The 15,057-nt window shown below is 41.0% G+C and overlaps 1 protein-coding gene across 1 annotated transcript in view; it reads right to left on the bottom strand.

Annotated features, from left to right (window-relative positions):
* Positions 1–15,057, bottom strand: part of CNTNAP5 (contactin associated protein family member 5) — a gene marked incomplete at its 5' end in the record, with an annotated part of 260,854 nt that overhangs the window by 115,711 nt on the left and 130,086 nt on the right. Inside the window, 3 exons of the mRNA XM_084209565.1 lie at positions 734–998; positions 10,876–11,019; positions 14,553–14,737. Of these exons, the coding sequence (XP_084065691.1) occupies positions 734–998; positions 10,876–11,019; positions 14,553–14,737 (594 nt within the window). The remainder of the gene's footprint in view (positions 1–733; positions 999–10,875; positions 11,020–14,552; positions 14,738–15,057) is intronic.

Below are 15,057 nucleotides of genomic sequence, written 5' to 3'. Positions count from 1 at the left end.
GTCAGTTTTGTATCTCTGCTTCTTTTAATAGATACATCTGCCCTCTTTTAGTCTATACAGGGAATATTTTAATATTACATGTTTTTAAACATCTGCTCTTTTAGAAAATATATTATTATTGTTGTTATCACCATCATCATCATCATCATATTATTATTATTATTATTCCCCCAAATTTTAAATCAGAGAGGCAGCCCTATCTTACTCTCTTGCATCCCACCAGATTCACTACACAAAGCAACTAGTCAAGTGGCTAAGAAAGCCTAATAGGGAGTGTAAGGAGAGGAAGCCCATGGTCAGCCACTCTTCTGAGTGTAGCATAAAGGGGGAGTCCAAAGCTACAGTCAGAGAAAGAAAATCAGCTCTGAGCCTCCCTTAACTTCTGCTGGGGAAAGATGCTATGGCTGAGCTGGCTCCCAGTCGATTTCAGCACAGTCTGAAGACGGGAACAGGAAGGGCTTCATGCGACCTGACTGAAGAAAATTGAGTGTGACTGCTTAAGAACATAGAGGCTCAGCTAACTGTCAGTGAGATTGAGTCTGGAGATTTCAGGATGCCAATTTTCCAAGCTTAGATCAAGCTGTACAGAGCAGCTTTACCACTGGAAAGCAAAAGAAAATTTAAAAGAGAAAGAAAGATTGTGTGTTTCCTTATTGCTTGATCCTTTCATCCCAGGGAGCTGAACCTTTGTGTTTTAGAAGCAGACAAGTGGAAGTAAACAAAAAATAAACACCTTCAGAGATTTCCACCGGGTTCTCAGTCTCCTTTTGAATAAGCAGCATCAATCTCCCACCATGAAGGTAAACCAAGAGATGTCCTGAGTTTTCAGACAGCTCGGTGAACAGAAGCAAGCCATCTTTATTCCACGTTCGGAACTGGAAGCTGACTGACAACCCGTCAATTTGAGCAGTGCCGGGCAGCAGCAAGTAGCTTCGGCTGGCACTCACAAAGGTGATAGGAACAATTTGTGGTTCTGAGCAAGAAAAGGTCACATTCCCCTGCAAAAAAAGAAAAAAATCAAACATAATCAGCATGACTTCTTTTCAGTCATCCCAAAATATCTTCAGTTAAATAAGCTCATTGGATTTCTAATCGCCCTCAAGACTGAAATAGGTATTATTATTCAGGCACATATCTTTGGAAATCAATAGGAAATGTATCTGTCCATGTTGGGAAAACATACCTAACTTCAAAATTTTACTTTTATTCCAAATGCTGAGGAGGATCAAAAATCAAAACCTTACTTCTTGGAAAGATCTAAATGTAACCAAATGTCCTTATCAATGCCACACCTTAGCTGATTATCTCAGTCACCCAGCCCTTAAATCAATTTGCAATTTGCCCAGAAGAGAAGCACATTTACTCAAAGCAGTCTGCAGAATCTGCACTAGCTTGTATCACTGTAGTTGATGGAAGAAATTACTCCATCAGTTTGCTCAGCTACTGTAGATTACCCCACCAGGTTAATCAGGCCATGGTATAAAACCTTAACAATATATAAAGCCAGGATGCACTTAAGGAGTCACATCTTTCAAAGCCACTCCAGGAGAAAATTGTTGCAGCCAGATGCTTTGTAAAATACCAGCTGAATCTGATAAAAACATTGGAGTGTAAGGCTTTCTCCATGATAACACTTCTCATCAGAGCCTGTACCTCACTCTAACTGGATAATTATAACGAACAGCACTTGATGGATGTGCAGGAAGTTGCACAGTGCTTGGGGAATTCCTGCCTGCAATCTCAGACAGATGATGAAACTGCTCCCTATCAGTTTCAAACATCTTTCCAGTCTCTACTTAATAAATGGAAAATAAGGTGCTAGAAATAGACAAAGTTATCACTGGATGAAGCAATCCTTGATAGATAGTACCTGTTAGGTTCAGAATACTACCAGTCACATTTGGCAAAAGGAATCCATGGGTTTATCATATTATAATATGTTTTGAGATAAAATCCAAAGCTTATCTGAACTCCACTGCATATTAGTCAGGTGGAAAGTAGGATGGAAATTTGGAGTACTGGGACATATGGACAGGAGCTGCACATCTCTTCCCTTGCTTAACCTGGTCAGACATCAAGCTCTGAAGTCTGACATCATCTTTAGCCTCTCCATGATCTAAACTGAAGCAGAGCAGGTGTGGTTCCATACACCATAAGAACAGACACCTGGAAATGCACAAAGGTGGTGCTGCAATATTCTGTGTAAATGGGATTAAAGGTGTGTTTGGAAGACAGACAAGAGGTGTGTCTGCCTTTTGGGGGGTTCTTTTCAAGAGGTATTTTTGTTACCCTTATTCAAAAATTGAGACCTCCATGACGTAAGGGCCATAAGTAATTGCAGTCAGGACTAAAAACTAGCCAGGATTTGTAAAAAATAGAAGGAAAAAAAGAAAAGTTGAGTAAAACAACTGATGCCCCAAGAACTTACACCAATTCAACTGATTAATTTAGGAGGGAAACACCTTAAAGCAGCATTCCAGAGCCAAGCCAGACGATGTAGTTAATACACACCAACAACAGTTGTTGCCATCCTTACACTGACCAACCTGTTTACCTTCCTAGAAACAGTAACATGAAAACCCGAAAAAAGACATACACAATTGTTACTTTGAAAAACATTTGTCCACTGAAATGGGATAGGTTCCCTTTAAAAAAATTGTTAAATTTGCTGCAAGTGTTATTCGCAAACAAATTATTCCGGCAGGTCTAAGTCAGAAAAGTAAACAGCTCCCTCTAAACCTTCATCTGATCATGAGCATTTTGCATTAATTGGCAGCAGTTCTGGAACTCTCCAGGGTATATGCCAGATTTCTGGAAGACACTTGATTTTATAATTGAACCCAATTTAACTGAAAAGTAAAAGCTCATTGGCTAGGAAATGGGATAAGAATGCTCTAATCTCTAGAGAAAATAACAGAGACGCTCAGCTCTACCCAGCTGCTGGAAACTTTAGCTATCATGTGGCATTTGAGAATTCCATTTAGTCCATCTCCAGACTGATTAATGACTCCTCTAACAAGCAGTGAAATCTTAACAAAATAGTTCTTATTGTTCTTACAAGAGAAAACTTCTGAGCCTAAAAATGCAATGAAGATGCTTGCAATTTTTTCACTGGCTGCCATGACAGCAGTCTTAAGAAAAAAGTAGAAGCAGCCCAGATTTCTGCAGGCAGGGTACAGCCTTAGAGGTGGTTCTTGTTCAAGTGAGATGTTGAGTGAACAGGCAGCAGCATGTTACAGCATTTTAAAGAAGAACCAGAGCCTCTCCTATTAAAAGAGAATGGAAGAACACAGTTGCTAAGTGATGAGGATAAAAGTGGATTACATAGAAGATCCTCTGAGCCATAAACTTCATCCAAAACTGGCTGGAAACTTTCCAGTGACTTCTGTGGGACTTCAATAAAACCTGTATAACTTTAATGAACCATTTCAGTCTTTTCTGGCCCTTCTTCATGTAGTATTATGTACTGCTCAATGAAAAGAGAAGACAACACCACAGTCAGGGCAATTGGTACCAAGTTCTTCATACATCCTCCTTGTTCTCAGAGAATACTAATCAAAAATAATATGCACTAGGGAAATTATTCAAACTGACAGCTGCACTGCAATTCTCAGCACTTAGCCTACCAGAGCATCCAGGCCAAGATCACAGCTTGAAAAGAAAGAACAATAAATGAGTATTTCTGAGCTCTCATTCTACCTGCAGGTTAGCACATCAAATGGGCACTTAAACTTTCCTCATTAATCACTGTGTGGATACTGTCCAATAAAAAGGGTATCTTGCTTTCTGCAGAGGATTAGAAAGGATGATTTAATGTGACAGGTAAAGGAACTAAGATCCCAGGCCTGGCTGAGATACAAATGTGGTAAACTGGCAAGAATATCTCCAGCTTGGAATTGGAGGACTACTTCTAGCTGTGAAGGGACTGAGTTTGCAGATGAATTTACAAGGAGAGTAACAGAAGAAAAAGGTGACCTTTGATGCAGTTTTAAAAGGATAAAATGAAAAATTGCCATTCAACTCTGAGAAACTGGATTTTGAGAATGAGGGAGGTTCCTTCAAACCCTGTTTTTAAATTAATTCTCTCTAGCAGAACAAATGTCAGGAGACCCACACTTTTCAAGTGGGCCTCAAGACTATGCTGAACACTACATGAAAAGCGAATCAAAGTGAGATACCAGCTCCAGCCTTCTGAAATACTGCTGCAAACTGTCTCCAAACAGGATACAGGAGCACCAAGGTGCACAGTTAGGAAGGGTCCACTGAGTGAGCAACCAGTCCATCCCAAGAGAAGGGGACCAGAAGTTCCTGTACTGAGATGGGTTTCTGTTTCTCTGAGAAAAAATTCAATATGGAAATGTGAAAGCTTTCCTGATCCAAGTTACATTGAAACTAATATGGCCCTGTGATAATCAGTCTTGTGACAGAGAACGGCCCTATCTCCACTTACTGCAGGTATCATGAATTCTAATAAAATGTTAATTGTTTATCACATCGATTTAAATGGTTTACATTAAAAACAATATTCCCAATGGAGAGAAAGTAGCATTTTACAAAAAATAGAGAAGGCTAAGAAAAAACTGAAACATTGTGACCATGAGAGAAAAAGCAATTAGAAGCTTGGCTGGACCTTTCTGGATGTTCTTTATCTCAGACTCCTAAGCTGACTGTGTCTCTTGCCAGAAGCAGAACAAAGGATTTTAGCATTTTTATGCCCATAGTAACTGTACATTACTGTTTCATTACATGGTGCAAAAGTTAAGAGATGCTGACAAAAGATGAGAGCAAATACAGAAATATTTTGGAAACATTCTACATTGTTTTTCTCAGAGGGGCAGGAAAAGGGGGAAAAAGACCACAGGAGGAAACACACACACACAGAGAAAATAGTGACCACTTAATATTTTCTGTCTATTGACTTTGTCTGGATGCTAGGAAGAAAACCCTCTTGTGTCAAGAGAAAGGCAGTTCAATAAAGCAAAAGCAAAGGCTGCACACAGAAGCAAAGGAAAACAAAAGACTTAATCTTTACTTTCCATGAGCAGGTGATGCCCAGCTACTTCCTAGGAAGTGGGGCTTCAGCATGTGCAGAAGTTGCTCCACGATAATGAATGCCTCTTCCCTTCCTTTTTCTCTTGGCTTTTACTACTGAGCAGAGTCATTTGGTATGGAATATCCCTTTGCTCAGTCTGGATCAGCCGTCCTGGCTACATCTCCTCCCAAGATCTCACTCACACCCAACCTCCTGGTGAGGGGGAATATTCACTTTAAGCAACAAGTAGGAATGAAGCCAGCCTTTCATATTCACCTTGCTAGAAGTGAATAAGATAGATGTCTTACATCAAACTGGCAAATTATTACAGCCCAAGTCCAATTTTTGCTCCACTTCAAGGTAAAGTGATCTACAGCTTATTAGTTTTTATTGCCTAGAACAAAACACAGCAAAAAGGAGATTTTTTTCTCCATTATTATTATGAAAACAGAACCACATCTACTTTAAAATACAAAAGTGTATAGAAAGCTATTCCTATCAGCATTTTTGGTTTTTTTAATGTATTAGTTTCCTTTAATTGATTTTACTCTTTTAAATTCCAATTATCTGTGTATCATAGTACACCAGCTTAAATGGCTGGTGTGAACTGCACACAATCCAGGCTCCTGACTGTGATGGGCTCAGCTTCTGTTATGCCAAGTGCCAAAGAGCTCCTAAGGCCTTATCAATTGGAATAAGACCTAAAAAAATATGCTAAAGCCTTGGCTTTGCAGAAAATTACATTTTCTCCCATTTTCTTTATCCCCTGCTAACTCCTATGACAATAATTAGCCATCTCTCTTCCTCTCCTACAGGGACTAACAGCCTTATCACCTCCCACCTTGAAACATCCTCCTCTGCTCAGCAGGCACTAACTGCCCTGTTCATTCAATTTGACTATCCAGATAATGTAATAAATGAAACCCTGAACAATTGTTTCTAACCTGTAATTTGCTGAAGTCTGATGACTCTCAAAAAAGCCTTGTTTGCTCAGAAACATGTCATTTTTTTCTGCATGCCATCCAGTTCTATTAAAAAATGTGGTCTCTCTCCCTGAAATACTTCCTTCATTTGTTGCCATCACAACTATCAAAATCCTACCACAAAGAAACTTTTATATCAAGGAGAGTTTATTAATGCAGCTATGTGCTGGATCATACATTTGCACACTGAAACTCTTCAGAATTGTGGACAAAGCCAACTGAAATCAATGGGAAAGATGTTATTTAAATAGACTTTATTTCAAGACCTCAATTGAGGTGACACACTTAATTTCTTTCAAAATAATCCTGTTGTACCCTTCAGCAACAATAAAATAGGACCTTAGAATGAATTCTATTTATATAGACTTCCTTGCTATTCCACATTGCAGGTAAAATGCAAAGGAGACTCCTCTGAAGACCCAGAGACCACAAAGAACGATAGAAGAAAATATAAAAACCTATTTTTAAAAGAACCAAATATTTCTAGAATCTGAGTTCATCTGCCTTATCTAAAAAATGACAAATTCAGTTCTCTCTTTAATTGTGTAACCCGACACTTCTAATAAATAATTTAATGTGTTTTTTGTTTTTTTTTTTTAGAAATTCATCTTGGTCCACAGGAAGTTGTGAAAAATGTCACTAAAAAATTCCAACATTTTTTATATAGGATTCCTACAGTCTTACTGGAGGACCAAAAACTGGAAAAAGAATCCAACTTGTGATTCTCCAGACCCTAGGAGAGGCCTTCACAAATCACCAGCCTGATGTTCACAGATAGATCAACACTTGCCAGAGCACTTTGGTAGAACGAGACATTCGCAGACAAGTAAATTCTTCTCAGGATGAAGGTATCTCAAATCAGCTTAATAAAATAGCATGTTTGGATTCTCTATAAAGAGAATGAATTATTAGTTTACATTCTCCTGTCACTAGGTATCTCTCCTCGCTCTTTGATGCTGGCAATTGGTTATTTCCCCAAGGCACTGCAGTGATACATTTACATGTCACCACATCCCTCGCTGTGCTGAGCTGTCACTCTCACGTTCAACATGGCAGGCCAGCGTAGAAATTCAAGCGCATCTGAGAGCTGACAACTTCTGCCTTACAGTACCCTGCACTCCTCTGGAGCCAGCACAGGGTTTGCTCTGCTAAACAAAAATGCAACTCCGACTTCTATTAGCCAGAGGTAATGGAAGAGAAAAAGAGATCGTGTTTTTCTCAATTTCAGTGAGTAAGTAGGGTGGAACACTGAGAAGACCAAACACAGCATCTTTTCATGACCTCCTAATTTCTTTTCATGAGCTAGACAACTTCCTATTTTGGCATCACAAATCAGTGAAGCACAAAAACAACTTAAGACACTGGCCACAGGTCACATTTGAGCAGTTTCTAAAGGTGCAACCAGAATCTAGCATTAATGGTGCTAAATTCCACCCATCCATGGTGGAATGGATCCTATATTTTCATGAGGTTGTAGCTAATTTTTTCTCTTATCTACTCCCTCAACCAGATGCATTTAGCAATTCTCAATGGATATATCTTCCTAAAATTCGCCCCATCTCTTCCTGCATCTACATAAACTCTTAAAAAGCACAAAATCCCTCAATGAAGACTTCTCCATCCCAGATATGAAGAGATAAAATTTCCTTCTGAGGAGAAAAATTTCCCTTTTGCTTCTTGTAAATGTGGCTCTTACTTGCATATTTTCTTGCCCCTAGTTAATTGCCCAAGAAGTGTCACTGCTGTGCAATTTCTCATAATGAGCAGTCTGCACTTCTCTTGTGCTGAGAAGACATTTCGTAAATAGGGCAAACCTTTAGATTACTATTTTAAAGCATTTTATGAGGTTTCCCAAGGGTCCACCCTAGGACCATGACAGTGGTTAATTACAGAAATTTGACTTCTCATAACCTTTTGCAGTAATCACTTGAAAAGCACATAAAAGATTCCATATCATTGCTCCACATTCAATGATGAAGGGAAGGGAAAACAAAATGAACAAAAAAACCCCCAAAAAACAAAACAACAAACCTTCCCCCCCAAAAAACCCCAATCCAACAAAAAAACCAAAATATCAAACCAACCAACCAAAAAAACACCAAACCAAAAAACAAGAAAAAAAAAACCACCTCAACCCTAAAAGCCACGAAGCCTACAACTTGCCATCAGGGACAGAAGAAATCCCAGAGAGAAGAAAGATCGCCTGTCCAAACAGACAGTGCTATGTAGGGAGGTTAAGTATCAGGCAACACAAAAATGGAATTCTGAAGGCAAGTTCCAGTTCAAAGAGACAGGCTGCCTCGTTATCTTGAGATGCCTTCTCAAGGGGATTTATTGCAAGCCTGAATACTGCAAATGAGTTACAGAAAAGAACAGGCAGAATGATAATCACAGCCACCCCCCAAGAGTACAATACATACTACAGCACTGTTACTGACAACCTGTAGTTCCTTCCTCTGACTTTACATGCAGCTGATTTGGGACCATTATTTATATGGGTGAGGAACTACATCATAAGAGGAAATCTATACCTCCAAAGCTGGTGTATCATTCTCCTGCTCGTGTGAAAGATGTCAAAAGTAAAAAAAAAAAAACAAAACAAAGCTGATACACACAAAAACCCCCCAAGTTTGGCTCACTGACTGTGCAACATTCACAAAGGCACAGAGAATGTTGAAGTCTGCCTGCCATTGGAGGCAAAAACTGATGTCTCTAAGCATGAATGGCTTTCTAATCCCAAACCAACCAGTTTGTCATCAAATATCTTTTCCTAGAAGACAAAGGTGTTTTGGGGATTAACAACGCAGAACCATCTCAGGTGATCTCCAACTTGTGGGGAGAAAATGTAAATATGTAACATATTTTGGAAGGAGTAGTTCCAAGTCCCTGTTACATTTAATCATTCTTCTGTGCTGATCCTTTCATTGCATTTCCACTTCAGACGACCTTAGTGACTACAAAGATATGAAGCAGAGAAGCTTGCAGCTCCCTGTGGATAGAGCTTGCTGCTTGAAAACCTCAATACACTTTGAGTAAAAGCATTTAGTGCAGAGTAGCTCTGGCAGGCAAAACACTAGATTTAACAAGAACAAGTTATTTTAATTTGAGGAAGTTAATTGCTAATGAGTGTGGAAGAGTAGAAAAGGGAAACAGGATCAGCCTGAATAACCTAGAAGTACCTGAGAGTTGCTAGAAACAGCTGGGATGCAAAACAATGTTGGAAAAGATTTACAGGGCCCATTTCCAATAGAAGGGTGTTCATCTAAGATTATGAGGCACTCTGAGCATGGCAACCTTTCCACGTACTTTGCATACCCAAGTGTCACAGACACAGCACAGAGCAGCTCATAAACCTTGAAAAATGCAGTGAGCAGCCTGCCTCTGGAAACCATGGCATTTAAATCATCACTTATGTGAAAGAGATTGAAGGGTGGAGGCACATCCCCACTACCTTAAATTGAGAGAAGGAGCTGGATTCCTAGACCTTTCTTTCATCTAGCATTGTCCAAACCAAGTGTAGTGATAACAGAGTTTCACTGCTTGGAGCCACTTACACCTAGACAATACCCTTCTGAGAAAAAGTGCATTGCAAAATTTTGCTCTTCCCTTTTAGTAAGGCCTTCCTATTACCCAGCCAGCAAAATAAACAGCTGTTTAATGACCTAAGAAGCAGACAAGGGCTCTTTGCTCCCCCATTAGAAAGTAAGCTGAGGGGAAGAGCAATTTAACACAGCTCACAGGATTTCTGCCTTTGAGTCCTCAGTCAGAACAATCAAACTCAAGATTATTAAAGCAAAGTCTCTCAGTCCCAGGGGAGTATCCTGGAGGCAGTCTTGACTGCCAACAACACAGTGCAGAACTTCTCACCCATCACCTTTCCATTTTCCAGCTCCCTGCCTATTGAGCCTTGCCCTAGGCAGGGAAAGCACAGAAAGAACTTCCTTGGTCTTCTGGCTTGCTTTGTTTTAGGTTTGTTTAGTGTATTCATGCCCATTGCTACAAACTAGAAGATGCCATGGGAGCCAGAAGCAGTTTCATCTTCATGCTCTCCAAAGACACAGTGTTAGCCAAAAGGCATTTATCAAAGCACACCGTAGGAGTGAGACAAAAGCTGAACAGAGTTGAATTATATACAGTTTGTCAAGGCTGCATGGAAGTGTAGTTCACTCTTTTTACAAAATAAAATGTTTGTTATTTGTTGATGTATTTTAATATAACTGTAATTTAGGACCTTATTATGTGTTAAGTTATATTTGTGGTTTATGCTATCAAGCTGGATGAAACTGTAGTTCCTCTTGCTTTTCCTCTACCATTCCAAATTTAGACACAGTAGTACAAAGTCAATGGCTCTCAGAACTGTCAATACAATGAATATAAGGAGCAGCACAAAGAAGACTGTTTCCAGTGATAACAGGAGTATTTTTTTCTCCTCTATAATATGAACTGAAGTATCAAAGTAGAATTCTGCTAGTGCTGTACTTCCCAACAGTGACAGAGAATAGTTCAGAAAGTAAGATTTTATCTGAGTTAACCAGGAAAAAAAAATCTCTATGACTCCTATCATGCCATTAAATATACACATTTTTTATCTTGAAAAAAAAAAATTAAAATGTTTCCCCACGCAAATTCTAATACACCTGGAAAATCAGAGAAATGCATTGGTTTCCATGTGTCTCTCAATAACTCTCTCCACAGGAGCCAGTGTTGGCTGGTGTTAACCTCAGCAATATCATTTTAACAAGCTAATTATCCCCACTGCCATCCAAATCTGAACTCTGCTCATTCAGTGCAGCCAGCAGCACCAGGAGAGCACAAAAAGCATGGAAGCAAAGAAGGAAAGCGCATGGCACTGCCTCTTACCACAGTATAGATCTGAGGTTTGCGTCTTTTGGCCAGGTCAATTATATTGACTCCGTTGTAATAAAGGTTCTCAACGCACCCATGGAAATTTTTCCTCTGAAAGGTTCCTGGCTTCCCCGGGACAGGAATCCCTCCAAAACTGAGCTTTTGGAAAGAATAAGAACAGTATTATTCATGTTATATATAATATGTATGTGTATGTATATCTTACATTACATTGTGTTATCATCCCAAAAGCAGGAGAGCAGAGCCCCATACATCCACTTGGGGTATTATTTAAGAAACAATTCCCACCAACATCATCACTAAGCATGAGAGGGAGCATGAGCCAGGCCCTGGGCACCTCTCAGGGGAAATTACAGCTCCCATTGCATTCCTGCTGCTGGAGAAACACTTCTGGCACAGAGAGCTCCCTGCTTTGGGAGCAGCTCTGAGGTATCTTGGCACAGCAACCTAGTGCCACCAGCTCCCCTCCCAGGAACTCCCATACACAAGGAAACCTTCCCACAGTGTGCAAGCCACGGCCCCACTGGCCCAGAGGGTGACACCAGGCTGCAGCCCATGGTGCTCAGGCAGCTCAGAGCAATGAGGAATAAACTCTCCCTGCCCTCAAAGCTCTGGGTTTGCCTGGGAGCTGTGGTCACTCCTTTCCATCAGGCACGTGTCTGAGCAGTTCTGCTTTCAGCCAGAGAAGGGTACTATCACATACACAAGTCCCCTGTTTGCACCTTGCAATTTCACTGTGCTTTGGTCTTTACAACTGTCACATGTGGCATTTGGGACTGAACTTTCCAATGGAGAAGTTCTGCAGGCTAGACATTTGCACAAAACTTCTGCTGTGCTGCTGTCTAAGACTGGCAGATGTTAACACTGTGCAGGTTACAGCTCCTCACTCAGCTGGAGGGCTGAAAGCCCTGGGAGGACAAAGAGCCTAAGAAAATTAAGCTGCTCAAATACAGCATAATTGTTTAGATTCTGAAGAAAAGAAAGAAAACCAAACCCCACAACCCCAAAAAAATCTGATAATCCTGCCTTCATTTTCCAAATGTCAGAGCTCTTTTCTAATTAACTTTACTGACCTTTCTGGCAAAGCATTACTGGTGGTACCACTAAAGTTTTACTCATTTTTCCCATCACAGCCAGCAGCATGGTGAGTGATACAATGCAGATGGGGATCCTGCAGCCACACTCGATCAGGACCTGTGCTGCAATCCTGCTGCATCCACTGCAGCAAGAGCATGCACTACTGCGTGGCACTGCTTACAGGCTGACAGCTCCTGGAACCTGGTCAGCTCTATTCCCTGTCACAATTCCCAAAGCCTTACCTCAGCTCGTTATTACAAAAATAAAGGGCAATTTGGGGGTTATTTTTCCTCCCACTCCACATAACAAGCTGGGATACATAAGCAAGTGAAACCTCCCTGGGTAACCTTGAAAACATTTACTTGAAAACAAGCTCTTAATGAACTTGCACCTCAGTTGTTTTAATTGATCACTTCAGAGAAATAAAGAGTGAACAGACTGCTACTTTACGTCACTTGCAGGTTTGTTATTGGCATGAGGGCTTATCTGGTAGCAATGTTGGTTTTTTTTCCAGTGAGAATCATTAGTTCTTTCTAAAACACCAGACTTTCCTTTTTTCATGTTCTATTCTTCAAGTCTCCTGCTTAGGGACTCTGTACTGGGGTTTCAAAATCAGAAGAAAAAATCAATATCAATTACACCAATGCATTATTAAGAAAACAGTTTCCTTTGTGATTGGTAATAATTTTAATTATGAAAGTAATGATTTTATTACCCTCAGTAAGGTCTTTAATCCCTAAAGTGTGCTGAGATAAACTTTCAGGAGACTGCTTTGCTGCAATGTTTGACTGAAAGATTCTCTTAGCACAAATGGAGAAAAAACACACTGAAAAACTAAGCTCAGGGGACAAGGTCTGAGTGCCAAAGTAGTTGGTGGTGATGCTGATTTACAACACCTGGAGATCTCTTCTATCATGTTCCCTATTTTGAACATCTGGAAAAATGTTCTGCAAATTAGATTGGAGCCTGAGTTTCCCCTAGTTGGCACCAAGCAAGAGGTAAGAAATTTTATTATTTTGAAATTAGAAAAGCTGATGACTCAGTGATTTGGCTTTCCTCAACTCCATCTTAAAAGCAGTTACAGTTTTGGCCCCTAATAGTTCAGTGTAAAGCTGTTGCAGAATCCCACCATTTCAAGGGCTGACCCTACTAAATGGGCTCATCATTTGGTAGAGCAGTGCCAGGGGACAGTTACCACTCTCCCCACCTTGCTTTGTGAAATGCAAAGAAAGGAATTTCCTTTGGAAGATGAGAGGAGAGAGCAGGCACCTGCCACTGCTGAGCTATCTGCTTTTTTCCCTTGGGTGTGTTGGAAAATGATCCTTTCCAGAGAAATGAATTCAAAGTGCAAAGGGGGAACTTATGGTCTCTGAAGCAGTGAACTGTGGCAGCTCAACACATCCAGACAGGGTGATGGCTCTGTGCAAGCACGACCTCAGCCTCGTGGGCAAGGAAGACTTGGCAGACAAGCACAAGGGGATAAAAAGAACAGGGGGAATTTGCACACAGGTGTGTGCTGATGGTGAACAGACGAGGAGCTGCCTTGCATACAGACACGAGGATATTTAGGGCTTTAAGGCGTTTTTTTAACAACTATCATCCACAAGCACTGAACTGCTGGGGTGATATAAACTGCACTCTGCCACACCTTGGTCTCATCACAGGGGAGCATACCAGGCTCAGGTTTATGGGCAGGCAGGATGTTTCCTCTGCTGAGCTGCTCTGGCTCCCTACATCAGCAAGCTCTGCAACATGCTCAGATGTGAAGGGAACTGGGTCAAGCTGGTGGTTTTGAGAATCATAGAATCACAGAATTGCTAAGATTAAAAAAACCTCTAAGACTGAGCCCAACCCAGCACCCTCATGTTCATGACTAGACCATATCCCCAGGTACCATTTCCATACACCTTTGGAAAACTCCCAGGGATGATGATTCCACCACTTCCCAGGGCAGAACACCCTTTCAGTGAGGAAGATTTTCCTGCTATCCAATCTAAACATCCTCTGCCAAAACTTGAGGCCATTTCCTCTCATCCTGTCATCTGGGAGAAGAGACAGATGCCCACCTTGCCAAAACTTCCTTGCGTACTGGAGGTCTTTCATTCCTAGTGGGAATACAATAATTTTTACCCGTTCATCTCTATGTGGAGAGCTGTAATTCAAGCAAGTGGTGTCTGGATAGAGGGACAAGTCAGGCTGGAATCCCCCCAGTCATGCTCAATTCAATGCAGGGATGGTGCATAGTGATGACATTGAAATCATATTGGAGATGATAACACAGCTGCTCCCTGAACATTTGACTAGAACCCAGGCTATGACTTCTCATTTATTCAAAGTCTGCCATACTTTGAAGTGCAACCATAATGCAATGCCTATTTGCACAGAGATTTGCCACTTTCTGATGCTGGCATATATAGAATTACACTGACATGTTTTATGCAGATAAAGTATGAAAGGAGCTCCCTAGGAAGGAAATATTAAATAATGATCTTTGCTGGAAAGAAAAAGCTCACAGGATGGTTGCTTTCCATCATATTCATTTTATAGCAATTCATACCTCAACTCACAGGTTATAACCAAAAGCCTTCACACACCTCATAATCAATATCCAAGTGATCTGAGTCCCCCTTTGTTCGGAAGTGCTGGGTGTGCTTGTCCACCGTGAAGTTCACTTGCTTGTTGAAGCGTTCTATGAGAACTGAGTGCCAGTGCTGGTCATCCAGGAGGCTGCCCAAGGTGACAGACGTGTGGCTGTTACTGAAGTGCAGGTTGGAGTCCCCTGGAGTGGCACAGAGAGGCAGAAGACACCAGAGTTACCTCCAGACTCTTAACTGGAGCATGGGGACTCATGGAAAGCACAGAGCAGAGCTCCAGGATGCAAGCCAGAGCTCTTGGAAACAGATCCTTTTCAAAGACTGCCTTAGGTTCCTTGGGTCTCTTATTCACATACATGTGTGTCTATCCCCACTGCCACAAACACATTCCTTCCCTGTGAAATCCTTGTGATGAACCAGGAGGTGTTACAGATGCTGCACTCGCACATTGCAGCAGGCAGGGCATTACTACTTTGCCTGTATCCTGATTCTGCCAGGCCTTTTT

Source organism: Fringilla coelebs, assembly GCF_963513975.1.
Source record: "Fringilla coelebs genome assembly, chromosome: 7".
NCBI lineage: Eukaryota > Metazoa > Chordata > Aves > Passeriformes > Fringillidae > Fringilla > Fringilla coelebs.
The sequence above is the reverse complement of the archived record's forward strand: the minus strand, read 5'-3'. Positions and strand labels throughout refer to the sequence as shown.